The sequence below is a fragment of the Pelobates fuscus genome, chromosome 2, assembly GCF_036172605.1.
Source record: "Pelobates fuscus isolate aPelFus1 chromosome 2, aPelFus1.pri, whole genome shotgun sequence".
In the NCBI taxonomy this organism is placed as follows: domain Eukaryota; kingdom Metazoa; phylum Chordata; class Amphibia; order Anura; family Pelobatidae; genus Pelobates; species Pelobates fuscus.
In genome coordinates, this window is record NC_086318.1 from 104083759 (window position 1) to 104097031 (window position 13273).

Here is a 13273-nt window from a genome sequence, read left to right on the forward strand (position 1 = left end):
AACTCCTTTTCATCTATTTTTTTACAACTATTTTGCACAATTTATTATATCTGTCAGATTTTCTGTATTTACTATACAGAAAATGACCACTTTTTCGAACGTTTGATAAATATCCACCATAAATATTACATTATTGCTAAGACCATGGTGCAGAAGTATCCTGCACCCACAAAGGTGTGAAAGTGGCTTACAGCTAAAATTATAAGCCATACGTTAGACATAGCAGAGACGTTTTAACTTTTTCCTTAGATGCGTCAATTTTGTTCTGCTTCTACTTGCTACTACTCCCAATGCTGCTGAACAAGATATTTTTGTGACAAATTTAATCACAAGGAAAACAAAAACAAATTATTATTTTTTTTTATAATCAATGACAAATACATTTCATGTCCCAAACAAATGACCAAGTGTCCTGTATAATAAAACTACTCATGACTGATGAGTCCAAACCGCTTCAGAGACTTTATGAGATACACATAACTATCAATTGTCATTTCTGGATCAGAGAGGCACGGATATAATGATATAATATACAACCACAAAAAGCTTGACAAACACTAGACAAAATTATATAAAATAAAATTACTTCAGGTTAATGCAGACTTTAGTGAAAGTAATATCGTTTAGTGTAATACTTCTTTAAAAACCCGACTGTCACACTACAACAGCACCTGACTCAACGATCTCCCAGTAAACTTATAAATAGGCTAATTGAAACAAAACCATTTCTTAAATAAGAAATATTTTTCATTGTGACTGTTTACTGTATAAACACAGCTGCAGTTGCCTTCCACTGGCATCAGATGAAGGCAGGTATTTCCAGTGAAATTAAAGCGAACATAACACTTTAAGACAGTACCAAAGTGTTCAGTACAAGACTAACCATGCCTTCAAGCATTTTAAATGGGAATTACAGATACATGTACCGTTTAATAGCAGGGTTATTATAAAGGCAGTCCGTTGTAACTCAAAGTAAATGTAAGATTAAAGTGTAAATGTATGGTTTTATTGGTTTAATCCAGTTTAAAAAAAAAAAATGTTATTCTTAAGAAAACTTTAGACTTTCAATCTCAAGTTTTGAACTATCCTTCCCCACCCCCCACCCCCCTTCAAGGTAGTACAGTAAGATAAGTTAGTAAATAAACCTAACTTAAATGTGTTTCCCCTCTAGCAAAAAATATGTTAAACTACTCGCCCATTACAAAGATAAGATTGGTCTTTTTTGTTACTTGTGATCTATAATACCAAAAACATATTCTGGAATAATATTTTGAAAAAGAGCCTCAAATTATGTTAAAGCTATTAAGAAAGAAGGAACAGAAACCCACAAGCGATGTATCTGTAAATGTTCTTCCTTGCCCATTGTAGTATTAAACTAATGGCGTGACACTTTCTCTCAATGAGGTAATGTACCTTGCACAGGATGTAGGGAGAATGTTACCTCATGTGACATGTCTAATGCATTTTATCCTTTCACCTGGTACGCAAAGTATTGTCATCGTAGATAATTGCACAACATATTGGCTCATACAGCATAAGATTTGTTTATACAGAGTGAAATACACAACTTTCTTCAGGGAAATTGATTGAACTATGTTATCAAACACAATAAAAGGTCACATCTCTTGTGATAAAATTATTGACACAGATTAGCAGGGCATTCAAGATACAAAATGTTCCTCAGGTACAACCCAAGGACTTTGCCCTTGTAAGGAACAGATTGAGTGCGGTATCTCAAGCATGCATGTAACAAACATACACCCACAGAAGTAAATATCAATTCTGGAAGTTATGTCCCTACCACCTTAAAGACAGATACCGCCAAACCCTAAGCCACCTTATCCAAAATCACTCCTAACCCAAAATCACTATACTAACCCCAAATACAATTTTCAGAGACTGAAATAGAAAAATGTTTTTCCAAAGAAATCAGGACTTTGTTTAAAGGGATGTTGGTACCACCACCTGTATTACTTATTTGTAAAATAAGGGGCAAAGAACATCTTGCTTTGTGATGAACTCTCTGACACTATTACAGAAACATTAAAGGAACACTATAGGGTCCGGAAAACAAACATGTATTTTGACCTCACTATAACAAAATGTACCTTATTTCCAGCACCACATGGGTCTGCCGCCAATCCACCTCCTTGGCTGACATCAAAGTGATTATCTCAGCCAAACACATTACTTTCCCATAGGAAATCAGCATCTCTTCATAGTGAAAGTTCAGTGTCTCCATACAGAGCTTGGAGACGCTGAAAGTCATTTTGAGGAGTGGCCACTAGAGCAGTTCCTAGACTGCAATTTCTCTAAAAATACCGTGATTTCAACAAAAAGCCTGCAGGAACTGATTACACTCACCAGAATAACTACATTAAACTGTAGTTGTTCTGGTGACAATAGTGTTCATTTAACTCAAATGGTGCAAGTCTGCACTGCTTGAAAATTACACTCCTCTCATCACTGCAACAAGCAGTTCCCATAATATGTTATGTAATCACATTACAGGGGAGGGGAAGTCATGTGTGTGCCTTTAAAGAGTACGCAGAGTTAATTCAATAAAGCCAGCTCTTTACTAAATGTGCAAATGCCATACAGCTTCCTAACTGCACAGACACAGTAATGTAACTCCTAAATAATGCAATTACCTGCTGCTTCCATTATACACCGACTTTACAGCTACAGAGAGGGGGGGAGGGGGCAGACCTTGCACCATCTAATCAGATCAGACACAGGGACTGTGTAATCAAAGGAGCTATTTGGAAGAAGAAAAAACTAAGAGTTTAGTTTTAATTTATATTAACCATGAAAAAGACGACAAATCCTAACCTACATAGTTAAACAAAATAGTTGCTTATATTTATATTATACTGCCACAGACACACACACACAAACACTGCCTTTGTCTACGGTGGAGTAAACATCAATCGCCTATATAGCAGACACAAAAAGCAGACAGGGTGTCTCCCAGCAGAGAACAGCAGCCCCCAGATCCAGATCTGCCAAGCAGTTAAGCATGTGCAGCAGCAGCAGCTGGATCCATCACCTTGCGACCATGCAGAAGAAAAAAGGAAAATAAACATTTACCTGCCAAACACGTGACCAGGGTAGGAAGCTTTTAATAGCTAAAGAAAAACAAACTATAGGGGACAGACCGCCCTCTAAGCCAGTACACATCTCAACAACACGTGCATTTAAAAGCCGTTTTGGTGGCAAATAAGATTTAAAAAGCAGAGCAAAAAAAAGTATTGTTGTTGACATGATTTCACACTTGAAATTCTAGACTACAAGGGACTATGCCAGGGGTAGGCAACCTTCGGCTCTCCAGATGTTGTGGACTACATCTCCCTTGATGCTTTGCCAGTAATATGGCTGTAAAAGCATTATGGGAGATGTAGTCCAAAACATCTGGAGAGCCGAAGGTTGCCTACCCCTGGACTATGCATTGCTGTACTAATCTCATATTAATATCAAATATCACAGCGCTGTACATAAACTGTGCCAGAGGCTAAAGACGAAACTGTTTTTTATGGTCAATAACAAATTAGAGAAATTAAGATCTGGCACCATTCTGTGAATCCAAAGCTGGTTTACACATCTCTAAACTGTGATGGACTTGTAACACATGCTAAACTAACAGGGAGCTATTTGCCACCTTTGCTTATTTTAGAGAATGCAGGTCTAACGCTAGGAATAGTACACAGTGTGAAAAACAGGATACTTTTGTGTGGCCATAGTATGCATGGTAACGAACACATTATTTGAAAAGACGAGCTTGCAAATTTAGCTAGAGTGGTACAGATACATCAAAAATATTTATATTAAAAGAATGTAACAAAGTTTAGCACCACTGCACAAAGTCACTGATAAATTTGTGAAAACGTGCACTGTTTTATAGAGGACCATATGGTATCTAATGGTAATGTGTAAAAATATATTATTGCAGCATGTAGTTCTACCGGTAGATGCATCATTTACTGCGTGGTGTGTGCACTGATGTCTATATTGGTCAAGATAGGAAAACGTTCTGAAGGCAGAGGGTAGGAGGATGCAGGATATATGAAGACATACTATGTATAACTACCAGTTAGCATACTAACAAAAGGCACTCCAATGTTGTGCAAAACTACCTAAAGCTCCCACAAAAATCAGCTATTGCATAACATTTTAGAAGCTTGCTTTTATTTACATGTGAATACTAAAGATACCCATCTCTCACATGGCATAATGTAGGCGTCATTTTCATCTGGGTTGCAAAATCTCAGTAGCTAGATAGCAAGAGCTTCAAAGTGTACTAGTGGCACCTTCTTTATTTACACTTTCATGTCATCTAAATTCTACATAAATATCTTTAGCACGGATTTCAAGTACAGAATACCTGTGAACATTTACTTTACACCCGAGGGTGCAGACAAGAATGCCATACATACTATCTAAAAATTGAGCGTTTTTCCCCTACGGATCAAATTAAGACCATTATAAAAGTGCAGTTTTGTTCAATATAAACTGATATTAATTGCACCAACATATATCCAAGCAATATAACTTGCTATGATATAACAATTAGTACGGTTTAAAAACCACAAATGGCGTAAAAGTTGCTTCTGACACAAAACATGAGAATTTGTATTCTTTTCACACAATATCCCATTATCTTTACAGGAACACAGAGGACAGTCTACTTTTAGTGGGAATAAAGGGGGTTAACTAAACAAAAGAATGTAAATATTTAACACTAGTTCATACCTAGTGTAATTATTATTTTATTATTTATATAGTGCCAGCAAGTTCCGTAGCGCTGTGCATTAGTAATTCAGTCAAAACAAAAATATTTGTTTTAATTGAAATTTTAAAGGGTTACTCCAACCATTATAAATCCCTACAGCCCTGGGGCCAATCCTCAGTATTGGGGCAAAACCGTTTTACAACAGTCTTCCCTCTTACATGGGTCCTCTGAGGATGCCAGGTCGCCTTTGCAGTAGACTTACGACAACCAACTTCTAGAGAACGCTTGTTCAGGGATGGCTAATGATGCCCCAACAACATCCCCTGAGGTGGGTTTACAACCCAGTCAGCAAAGGGGATAAAATCTGTATTTGCAGCAATTCATAACAAAACTCTGTACATACAGATTTCAAGCACCACGAACACTTCAAATCACTGAATTGGTTATGGTGCTTGACGTAACCCTTTAACATATTTGCCAGCACACATGAAGAAAGTGGCCAATCACAATGTACCTGATAAAGTGTCGTATTTTAAATGATTGACGGGGCTGACCTTTATTAAATACATTCACATCACTTAATTGCATAATTTCACTTACACAGTGCCAACGGCAATGATTTGCAAGATTACAATGTTAATGCCTTAGCATACTTTTTACGGTTCAACATGGTGACAGACTGCTGGTGTAACAGTAGCCAGTAGATAAAGCAAGTGAAAATCCTGCTTAACTAGTTTAACCATTTGTGAGCAAGATTATAAGAAGTGAAATTTTCTCACACCCCTCCAACTCAAGGGGCTTATTGTATAGGGGTGATAATCCGTTATATTATTCCGTGTATAAACAAAAGTTTTAGGACACATTGTAAGATCTTTAAATTCTCTTCTACTATTCTTTTTGGTTAATAAAGCCGTAAAAAAAAAAAAAAAAAAAAAAAAAAAAAGTGTTCAGGAGAAAATGAACAGAAATGGAAAATTAGTACGTGCGCCTTTCACATTTAAAATTATCTCCAGATACGGACAATGCAGGAGGCTGAACTCTGCAGGGGAAATATGTTAAAAGCAATTATGCTGGTGAGTAGGTGCTCGGATGCAAGTTGCGTAAGACAATGTAATAACATCTGAAACATATGCTGCAGAAGCAAACCCTGTTGCTTTAGGAGAAAAGTAAACAAGCATACAGAAAGGCTCTCAGCTGCCAAATGGTTATGGAAAGGCAAGGGGGTTAAGCGGATGTGTGTTAATAAGGAGGAAGAGAGGGCGGGATAATAGCAATGAGCCCATGGAATGATAGATTCCCACGCTCTAATTCATTCATTCATGAAGTTGCACTAGCCACGTTGTTCCTTTTTCTCGATGGAAAAACATAGCAAAGCCCTGTAAACATGATATGCTGAGACAGTGAAAGCACGTACATCGCAAACTGTGTACTCATTAACACATGCAAGCTGAAATAAGCCCATTAAGCTCTAATGTACATATAGCACACACTACATATTATTCGAGTGCAACCATTCTACATATACTCTTTAGATATGCAAACACTATTTATCCATATAAGCACATACCACGTTTTATACATGCACGCAAGTTTTTGTTTTTCTAACATACACTAAAACTAAACAGCCATTTAGTAACCTGGAACTTGTTAAACCAAAGCACACGCAGACTACATGGAAAAATAAAATCCATTAAACTTTGATGCTTTACAATGCACGAATTAAGAGATTGAATGGATTAAAAAAAAAAAAAAAAAAAAGGGTTATATGTTCTGCTTGGATTACAATGCTCAGAGTCAAGCTTACATATTTAAAAAACTACAGGCATGTCTCGTGTAGTGTGAGATATGATTAAGTTTGCAACATGCAATTAGTCTCCTTTGAGAGCAAGAATATGATTTCAAGCAAGAACCATTAAGAATTAATTCTCAATAAATGACTAGTGCATCGCTAAACACAACAGTCTATATAGGGAGTTTTAAGTGTGTGAAAATAAGCAGTTGTGGGTTTGTGAAAAATGTAAATGGCAACAAAAAAAAATTTAAATTATCTACTTTTTCCTCATGCATAATGAAATGTATACGAGATGTGAGGAAGGGAATCATCAGTCCATAAACGTACGCTAAATGCACACTACGGACACAAAGTACAAAGAGTATCTGGTTGGCACAAAATGAGAACTTCAGATTAGCTTGACCTTGAAATTCACAGAGCACAGAACAGCTTAAAAAAAAACTGGTACAGTATTCTACAGCCACCAAGCACTATACAAGAGATTTCCTTTATTGGGTCACCCTTAAATGCACATTGCTTTGGATCTCAGATTGTAAAAAAATTAAATAAAAAATGTATCAAATGTCAGGCAATTACTACATTGGTTGCAGTATATACCAATACAATGCAAACCAATACAGACTGTCAGATTAGAAAGTGATTGATTGGAATTATGTGAACAGAATTTTCGGGGTTTGGAAAAGCTGAACATAAAACAAATTACTCGTAGTTTGTCAAATATACGAAATATCAGGATTAAAAAAAAAAAAAAAGGTGCTTGACTAACTATTATACTGTACACTCTCCTAAAAGCATATACCATGTTGCCAACTGTCATGTCATGCGACCACTCGCCTTGCTGCAGTTATAGACTGCTAGTTCAGAGGCTAGAAATTACACAGATACACCTATTTTTTTCTTTGACCATCCTACTCTATAGTTAGAGGAATTAAACCATTCACAAGCAAATAGCATTTTCTGGGGTATGTTCAAAATTTAATTTAATATTCAATCTAGGGATCAAAATCACTCCAAAAGCAGTCAATGAACTCTGAGAAGAATCAATATCTGCAAGTGGTAAAAAAACAAATATAGTTCTTAGAACAAAGTCCTATTTTCTGATCAAATGACAATTAAAATATAACAACTCCGCATAGCTACTGAACTGCAGAATTAGTTGGAGAGCAAGTTCCGCATTGACAGGTGCATATATAAAGCCCCCCCCAGCACTAGCACATAAATTATGTGCCAACGCAAATGATGTCTCAGAAGGTACAACAAATGGACCACTACAAACATGTAAAGAGTAGTGTGGAAATGAACAAAAACCCAAAACCTCAACATAATGTTCTGGTTTAAAAAAAAATGTAAATAAAAAAACATTTTAAAAACAAATACAATTAAAGCCCAGAAAATTGTGATATTGTGAACTGCACAATATGTTAAGAAACCATTAAAATGTTTAAAATAGTATGAACACATTTAGACGCCCATCTAGTTAGGGGTTCCTTACGGACAAGTATGAGAATCAGTAGCCTAAGGTTTTTCAACACATGATTTCACCATGACCATCTCAGAACTACTGGGTCATATAATGTTTTGCTTTGCAAAGTGCACCTCTGGACCTTAACCCCTTAAGGACACATGACGTGTGTGACACATCATGATTCCCTTTTATTCCAGAAGTTTGGTCCTTAAGGGGTTAAAACTTTGAGAAAAAGAAAAACAAAAGTGCCATGTGTGTAATGTATGTGCTTTCATGATAAATTACCTTCAGTTTCTGCCTGGCTCCGGTGTTCATCCAGCTTGTGAAACGTGATGCTGGCATAGGCGCTTAGGTCATCTGAGGGGTGGCTTGCCCCTGTCTGATGGGAGTTGCAATGCTCCAGGACACTCAGATCCTTGGCCAGATCCAGATCAATATAATTGAGGCCATTATGGAGGTGGTCTGAATGCTGAAGAGATTCCCTCCTGGCAGTGTCTCCAGGTCTGAGCCATACATTTTCAAAGGAAGCAGAGCTATGTCTTTTAACATCCTCCCCAGAAACTGGGCCAGCACTCATTCTGGAGGTGGTAGGGGTAGATGAAAAGGTTTCCGAGCTATGCCGCCTCCTGCCTTGTGAATCACCAGCCCGAATAACTTTGGCACTCTGGTTACGGCTAGGACTTAAGCTCACCCTGGTGAAGGCGCTCGGGCCAGATCCCTGGCCCAATAGAGAAGAATGAAGAGTTTCAGACAAATTTGTGTTGGGAGTTGAGAGCACAGCAGAGCTATCTTCAGGGACCCCGCCAATAGACATTTCTGCATAATTACTTTTACTAGAAGAAGAGGTGGCCCTGGCTGTGATCCTGGAAGGTGTCATTTGGCTATAATCTGAACAAAGTGTACCATTTTGCATGCTCATTGAGTCCCGGGCAACCAACTTTGCTCGGACAGGTGGACGGCTGCTACTGCATATATCAGGAGAGCACAGTGAGTTAGCAGGCTTACATGTAGGTTTATAGGTTGATGCACATGACGCATAGGCTGTTTTGGCCCTCCACACTCCAAGATCCATGTTCATGTACTCAGACAGGTTCTCCCTCTGTGGTACCACTCTACTCTGCACATATGGCAGGGAGCACATGGAAGACAATGAACCCCCAGAGAAGGCTTTGTCACTGAATTCTATATTGACATATTCTCCAGGGCTCTTGGGCTCAGGAGGCAAGACAGGTTCCCTTGCCCTGGGGAGAGTGCTAGCTTTGCTGGTTTCCAAAGAAAGTCGCGTGGGCCTTGTTAATCGCTTGCCTGGGAGACATGTCTCACCCTTCCGTGTTTGCTGTGAGTCTTGACCTCCCAAGCTATCACTGCTAGTGGAAGAAGAAGAGGAGTCCTCCGCATACAGATGATGTCCAGCATTGGCAGACACACGCAAATGGCTATTTTCATTCTTCCTGTGAGCATGCTTGAAGGACCTGGGTAGAGAGAAATAAGAATAAACTGGTTTGGGGGGCTCTTCAACAGTATTCAGGTAGCAATCTGGAGGGGTGCTTGTAGTGGAGCCACTAGCTGGGGACATGTTAATGTAGTCACTGCAAGGCAATTTGCCATCATTACTTTCCATTGACAACTTAGGATTTGTACCATTGGTCCAGATCTTGCAGTAATTTGCAGTATCGGGTGAGCAGCTACCGCTCGGGGACATCATCATGTAGCCATTTGAGTCCACCTGAGAATGTCTTCTGGGATTAATAATCTGCTGTGGGGCAGACACACTTTTGGGACTCATAGGCATATAGTCATTACTTTTGGGAGGCACAGGGGCAACACCAGGTGACATTGGCATGTATCCATCATCCGTGTGATTAATTCTGTTAGCCTCAAGGTGGAGATCCAGGCACTCTTCTGGATAAGAGTATGTGGGCACAAAAGCAGAGTGTCTGAAAGACGACAGACGGAGAGGATAAGAAGGCATCATCTCAGTGTATTCTTCAATAGAGGATTGTGACGGGGTCTTCTGATGTGATACAGTTGGTGGGGATGTTCCTGAAGAATGGGTCCGCTTTCTGAAAACCTTGTCCAAGTCATGGTGTTCTTCTCCCCGACTTGAGTGGTACCTTTGTTGAAGGCCTTTTTGAATTTGACTGCTTGGTTTTCCCATGCAGATGTAGTTACTCAAATCTTCTTCTTGGGCTGGTGGTGTGTGCCCTAGAGAATCTGGAGTCACACTGCGGAAAGAACTTCTGAAATCACAAGGGCTCGAACCATATTCATCCGATGAAATGAATCCGCCATCACTTGGCGAACCAGAAACTGAGGCACTAGATCTTCGTGGAAACAAACAATCAGAGGTAGAGCCATGCCCACTGGTACTGCTCGATGATAGGCTGACAGGACTAGTAGCTGATGGAGAGCAGTGAGCTGCCGGAGTAGGGATAGACCGGCTATGGTTAAGTGGTGGATGTAGACGAGCACTTCCTCTATGTCTATGTGACTGAGCTCTATTGGCACTAGGGCTTGCAGGACTACCATCCATTGAAGCTGGTCTTGACATAGTACCCTCACCATCACTGGATGCCCGAACCCTGAATGAGGACGATGTTCCATGTTTAGCCGTACCCCCTGCTGGAGACGTGGCTGTAACACTCTCTGTGCGTGCTCTCCGGTTAAGCCCTACTTGGCTGGGTGGTGGGTGGTTAAGGTGATGTCTCCTAAGGGGAACAGATATGGGGTTGGAGCAGTTGGATGAAGACTGGCTTTTACTGCGAGGTCTAAAATCCTCGCTCAGTGCTTTCATAGCCTCTAAGATTGTCTCATGCATGTTCTGTGCGACAACGGAATCGTCGACTTGCATCCAGAATTCACCAGATCCTGTTACTGCAGAACGACCAACCTCAATGAAGAAGAAATTCTCTGAATGGCCACATCTCCGAATATTCATGAGCTGCAGAACTACAGCTGCTGCATCAGAGTTCAGCTTCACCAAACTAATAGTGCGGCTGGTCAGGCACAGGCGGTACGTTCCAACAACATTTTTTATTTGCCCCAATCCTTTGGGTTTCATTATCACTTGCCATACTTCTTTGAAGGCCAGGCCTGGTGGAGTCATTTCTCCATAAACATCTTCCCCGTTGACTCCATCTACCCCAGTAGCAGCTCCATCATGGTTATTGTGGTGACTGTGTGTTTTACCACGATTATGAAGGTCCACCAGAGCCTGGTACCATCCTTCCTGTTCTTGTTCACAATCAGCAGCAATTGCAAAACACTCATCTTTTGTATACAAAGCCACCAAATGCTTATTCTTAGAATCCGCCCTCTTGTTGATATTAAGGCAGTTCTCCAGGGGAATGGACCTCTTTGGGGCCCCAGACTTATGCCTCCACTTTTTCTCATTCTCATAGTACTCCAGTCTGGCTAAACCCGAATCACTGGCAGCCCTGAGCACGAAAAATCTTTTGTGCATAGTCTTGGGCTTCCTAAGGTAGCCCACCTTCCTAACATCGGAGAAGTTTTCCTGAGGATAAAGGTCTGTTGGGCTAGCCATCGGTACCAAAAAAAATAAAAACAAAATTATATATATTAATTTATTTTTTTTTAATTAGAAAAATACCCAAATAGAAAAAAAAAAAAAGTCGTACCCAAAAAAATATTTAAAAATAAAATATATATTTCCACACACCTTCTTAGTCCTCCTCAATAAAGTGTATGCAGAAGACTGCAGGAAAAAAAAAAATCACAGATCAAAATCAGCACCACTTATTTAAAGTGATGAAGTGGAGAGAGACCCACTTCACAAACAAGCAGAGTATTATTTATTGTATGTATTTCCCCTTGCTGGGCTCAGCACGTTGCTGCAGGTCCTTCTTCTCTTACATCCCAGAAAGAAGCCACCGAGTGATGCAGCTCCCCCTCAGAGACCATAACAATCCCGGCGAAATCCCAGGGCAGCAATGGGAACGATCCCCCTGGGCATCTGCCCTCCACAGCCCAGCCCGAGCGGCGGTCCAGGAGCCGGGCACAGGGCGAGGTGATCCTCCGCAGACCCCCCCAGTGCAAGGTCAGAGCTGGCTGGGAATCACAGCCGGTCCGTGTCCCCATTCAGTCCCATTGCCAGTGAGGGCAGGCAGTGCAGGTAGCTGCGCTCTCACCCTCTCTCCTTCCTCCTCCCAGGCCGGCTACCAGGGCAGTGACCCCAGCAACTGCCAGCGAGCGGGGGTAACTGGAGGACGGTACCAAGGAGCCGGTCAGCGCGGGGAGGTGAGGGCTTCCCTGGCTCGTGCAGCATCCAGGAGTTGCTGGAGTTTCTGACCAGAGAGCTTCCCCTCTCGCGCTCTCCGCGTCTCTGTCTCCCCCCCTCCTCTCTCCGACTTCTCCTTGAGAAATAAACCAAAACAAGCTGTGTCTGTGTCTGACTTCTCGGGAGCGCTGTCCGCCCCCTCCCAGCTCCAGCCGCCTCCGTCTCCCTCTCCGCAGCACGTGACCCCAGCAGCAAGCGGCTTCACCACCACCACACACACACACACAGTGCGTGGAGCACGGAGCCGCCGCCAGGGCTCACTCTAACCTGCTAACTCGCACTGCAGACAGGCCACGCCCACATTGTAATCTTTTTGCTAAGCTGAAAAAAAAAAAAAAAAAAGGAGGCTTCGGAGAAGGAGGAGGGAGGGAGGGGCGGCGATTCCAGCCTTGTGATTGGTCAGCGCCGGCTGCCCGTCACTTGTTATTCCTGTCCGCCCTGAGCCTGAGGGAGAGGTGAAGTTCGGTTGAGGTGCGGGTAGTAAATGAGGCGTAGACGCCATTCAGTGTGCTGTTATTTACAAAGCTCGGCGAGGTTTCTCTCCGGGCTGAGCTCGCTGCAGCAGCTAGGCTGCTCCCATGTCAGTGCGGGGGGGTTATCTAGCTATAGCAATGGATCGATCAGGGTCACTGGCAGCCACAATAATACTAATACTGACAATAAACCCATAATAATAATAATAATAATATGTAATAATAAATTAATGTTACATTATGATAGGCTGGGTAGGTACATTGGAGACCTATGGACAGAGAAAGAAGAGGTCAACCCATAATATGCTGCAATAAATATATATATATATATATATTAGGTTCAAGGATTAGATTAGATTGGTTAGCTGGAATAGATGAAAAATTAATGGCACTTCGGTGAGAAAAATAATGTCAGCACATAAATTCATAAATGTGCATTCACAGTCAAGAAGGTGACGCAGAAACAAATAATAACAATTGTGAAAATTTATTGCAAAAGATGTTTAAAATATAGGTG

The 13273-nt window shown here is 40.9% G+C and overlaps 1 protein-coding gene across 1 annotated transcript in view; it reads right to left on the reverse strand.

Annotated features, from left to right (window-relative positions):
• IRS1 (insulin receptor substrate 1) overlaps positions 1-11549 on the reverse strand; it is a 41441-nt gene extending 29892 nt beyond the window's left edge. The window contains exon 1 of the mRNA XM_063442517.1: positions 8272-11549. Within this exon, the coding sequence (XP_063298587.1) occupies positions 8272-11530 (3259 nt within the window). The 5' untranslated portion in view covers positions 11531-11549. The remainder of the gene's footprint in view (positions 1-8271) is intronic.
• Between the last annotated feature and the right edge of the window lie 1724 nt (positions 11550-13273).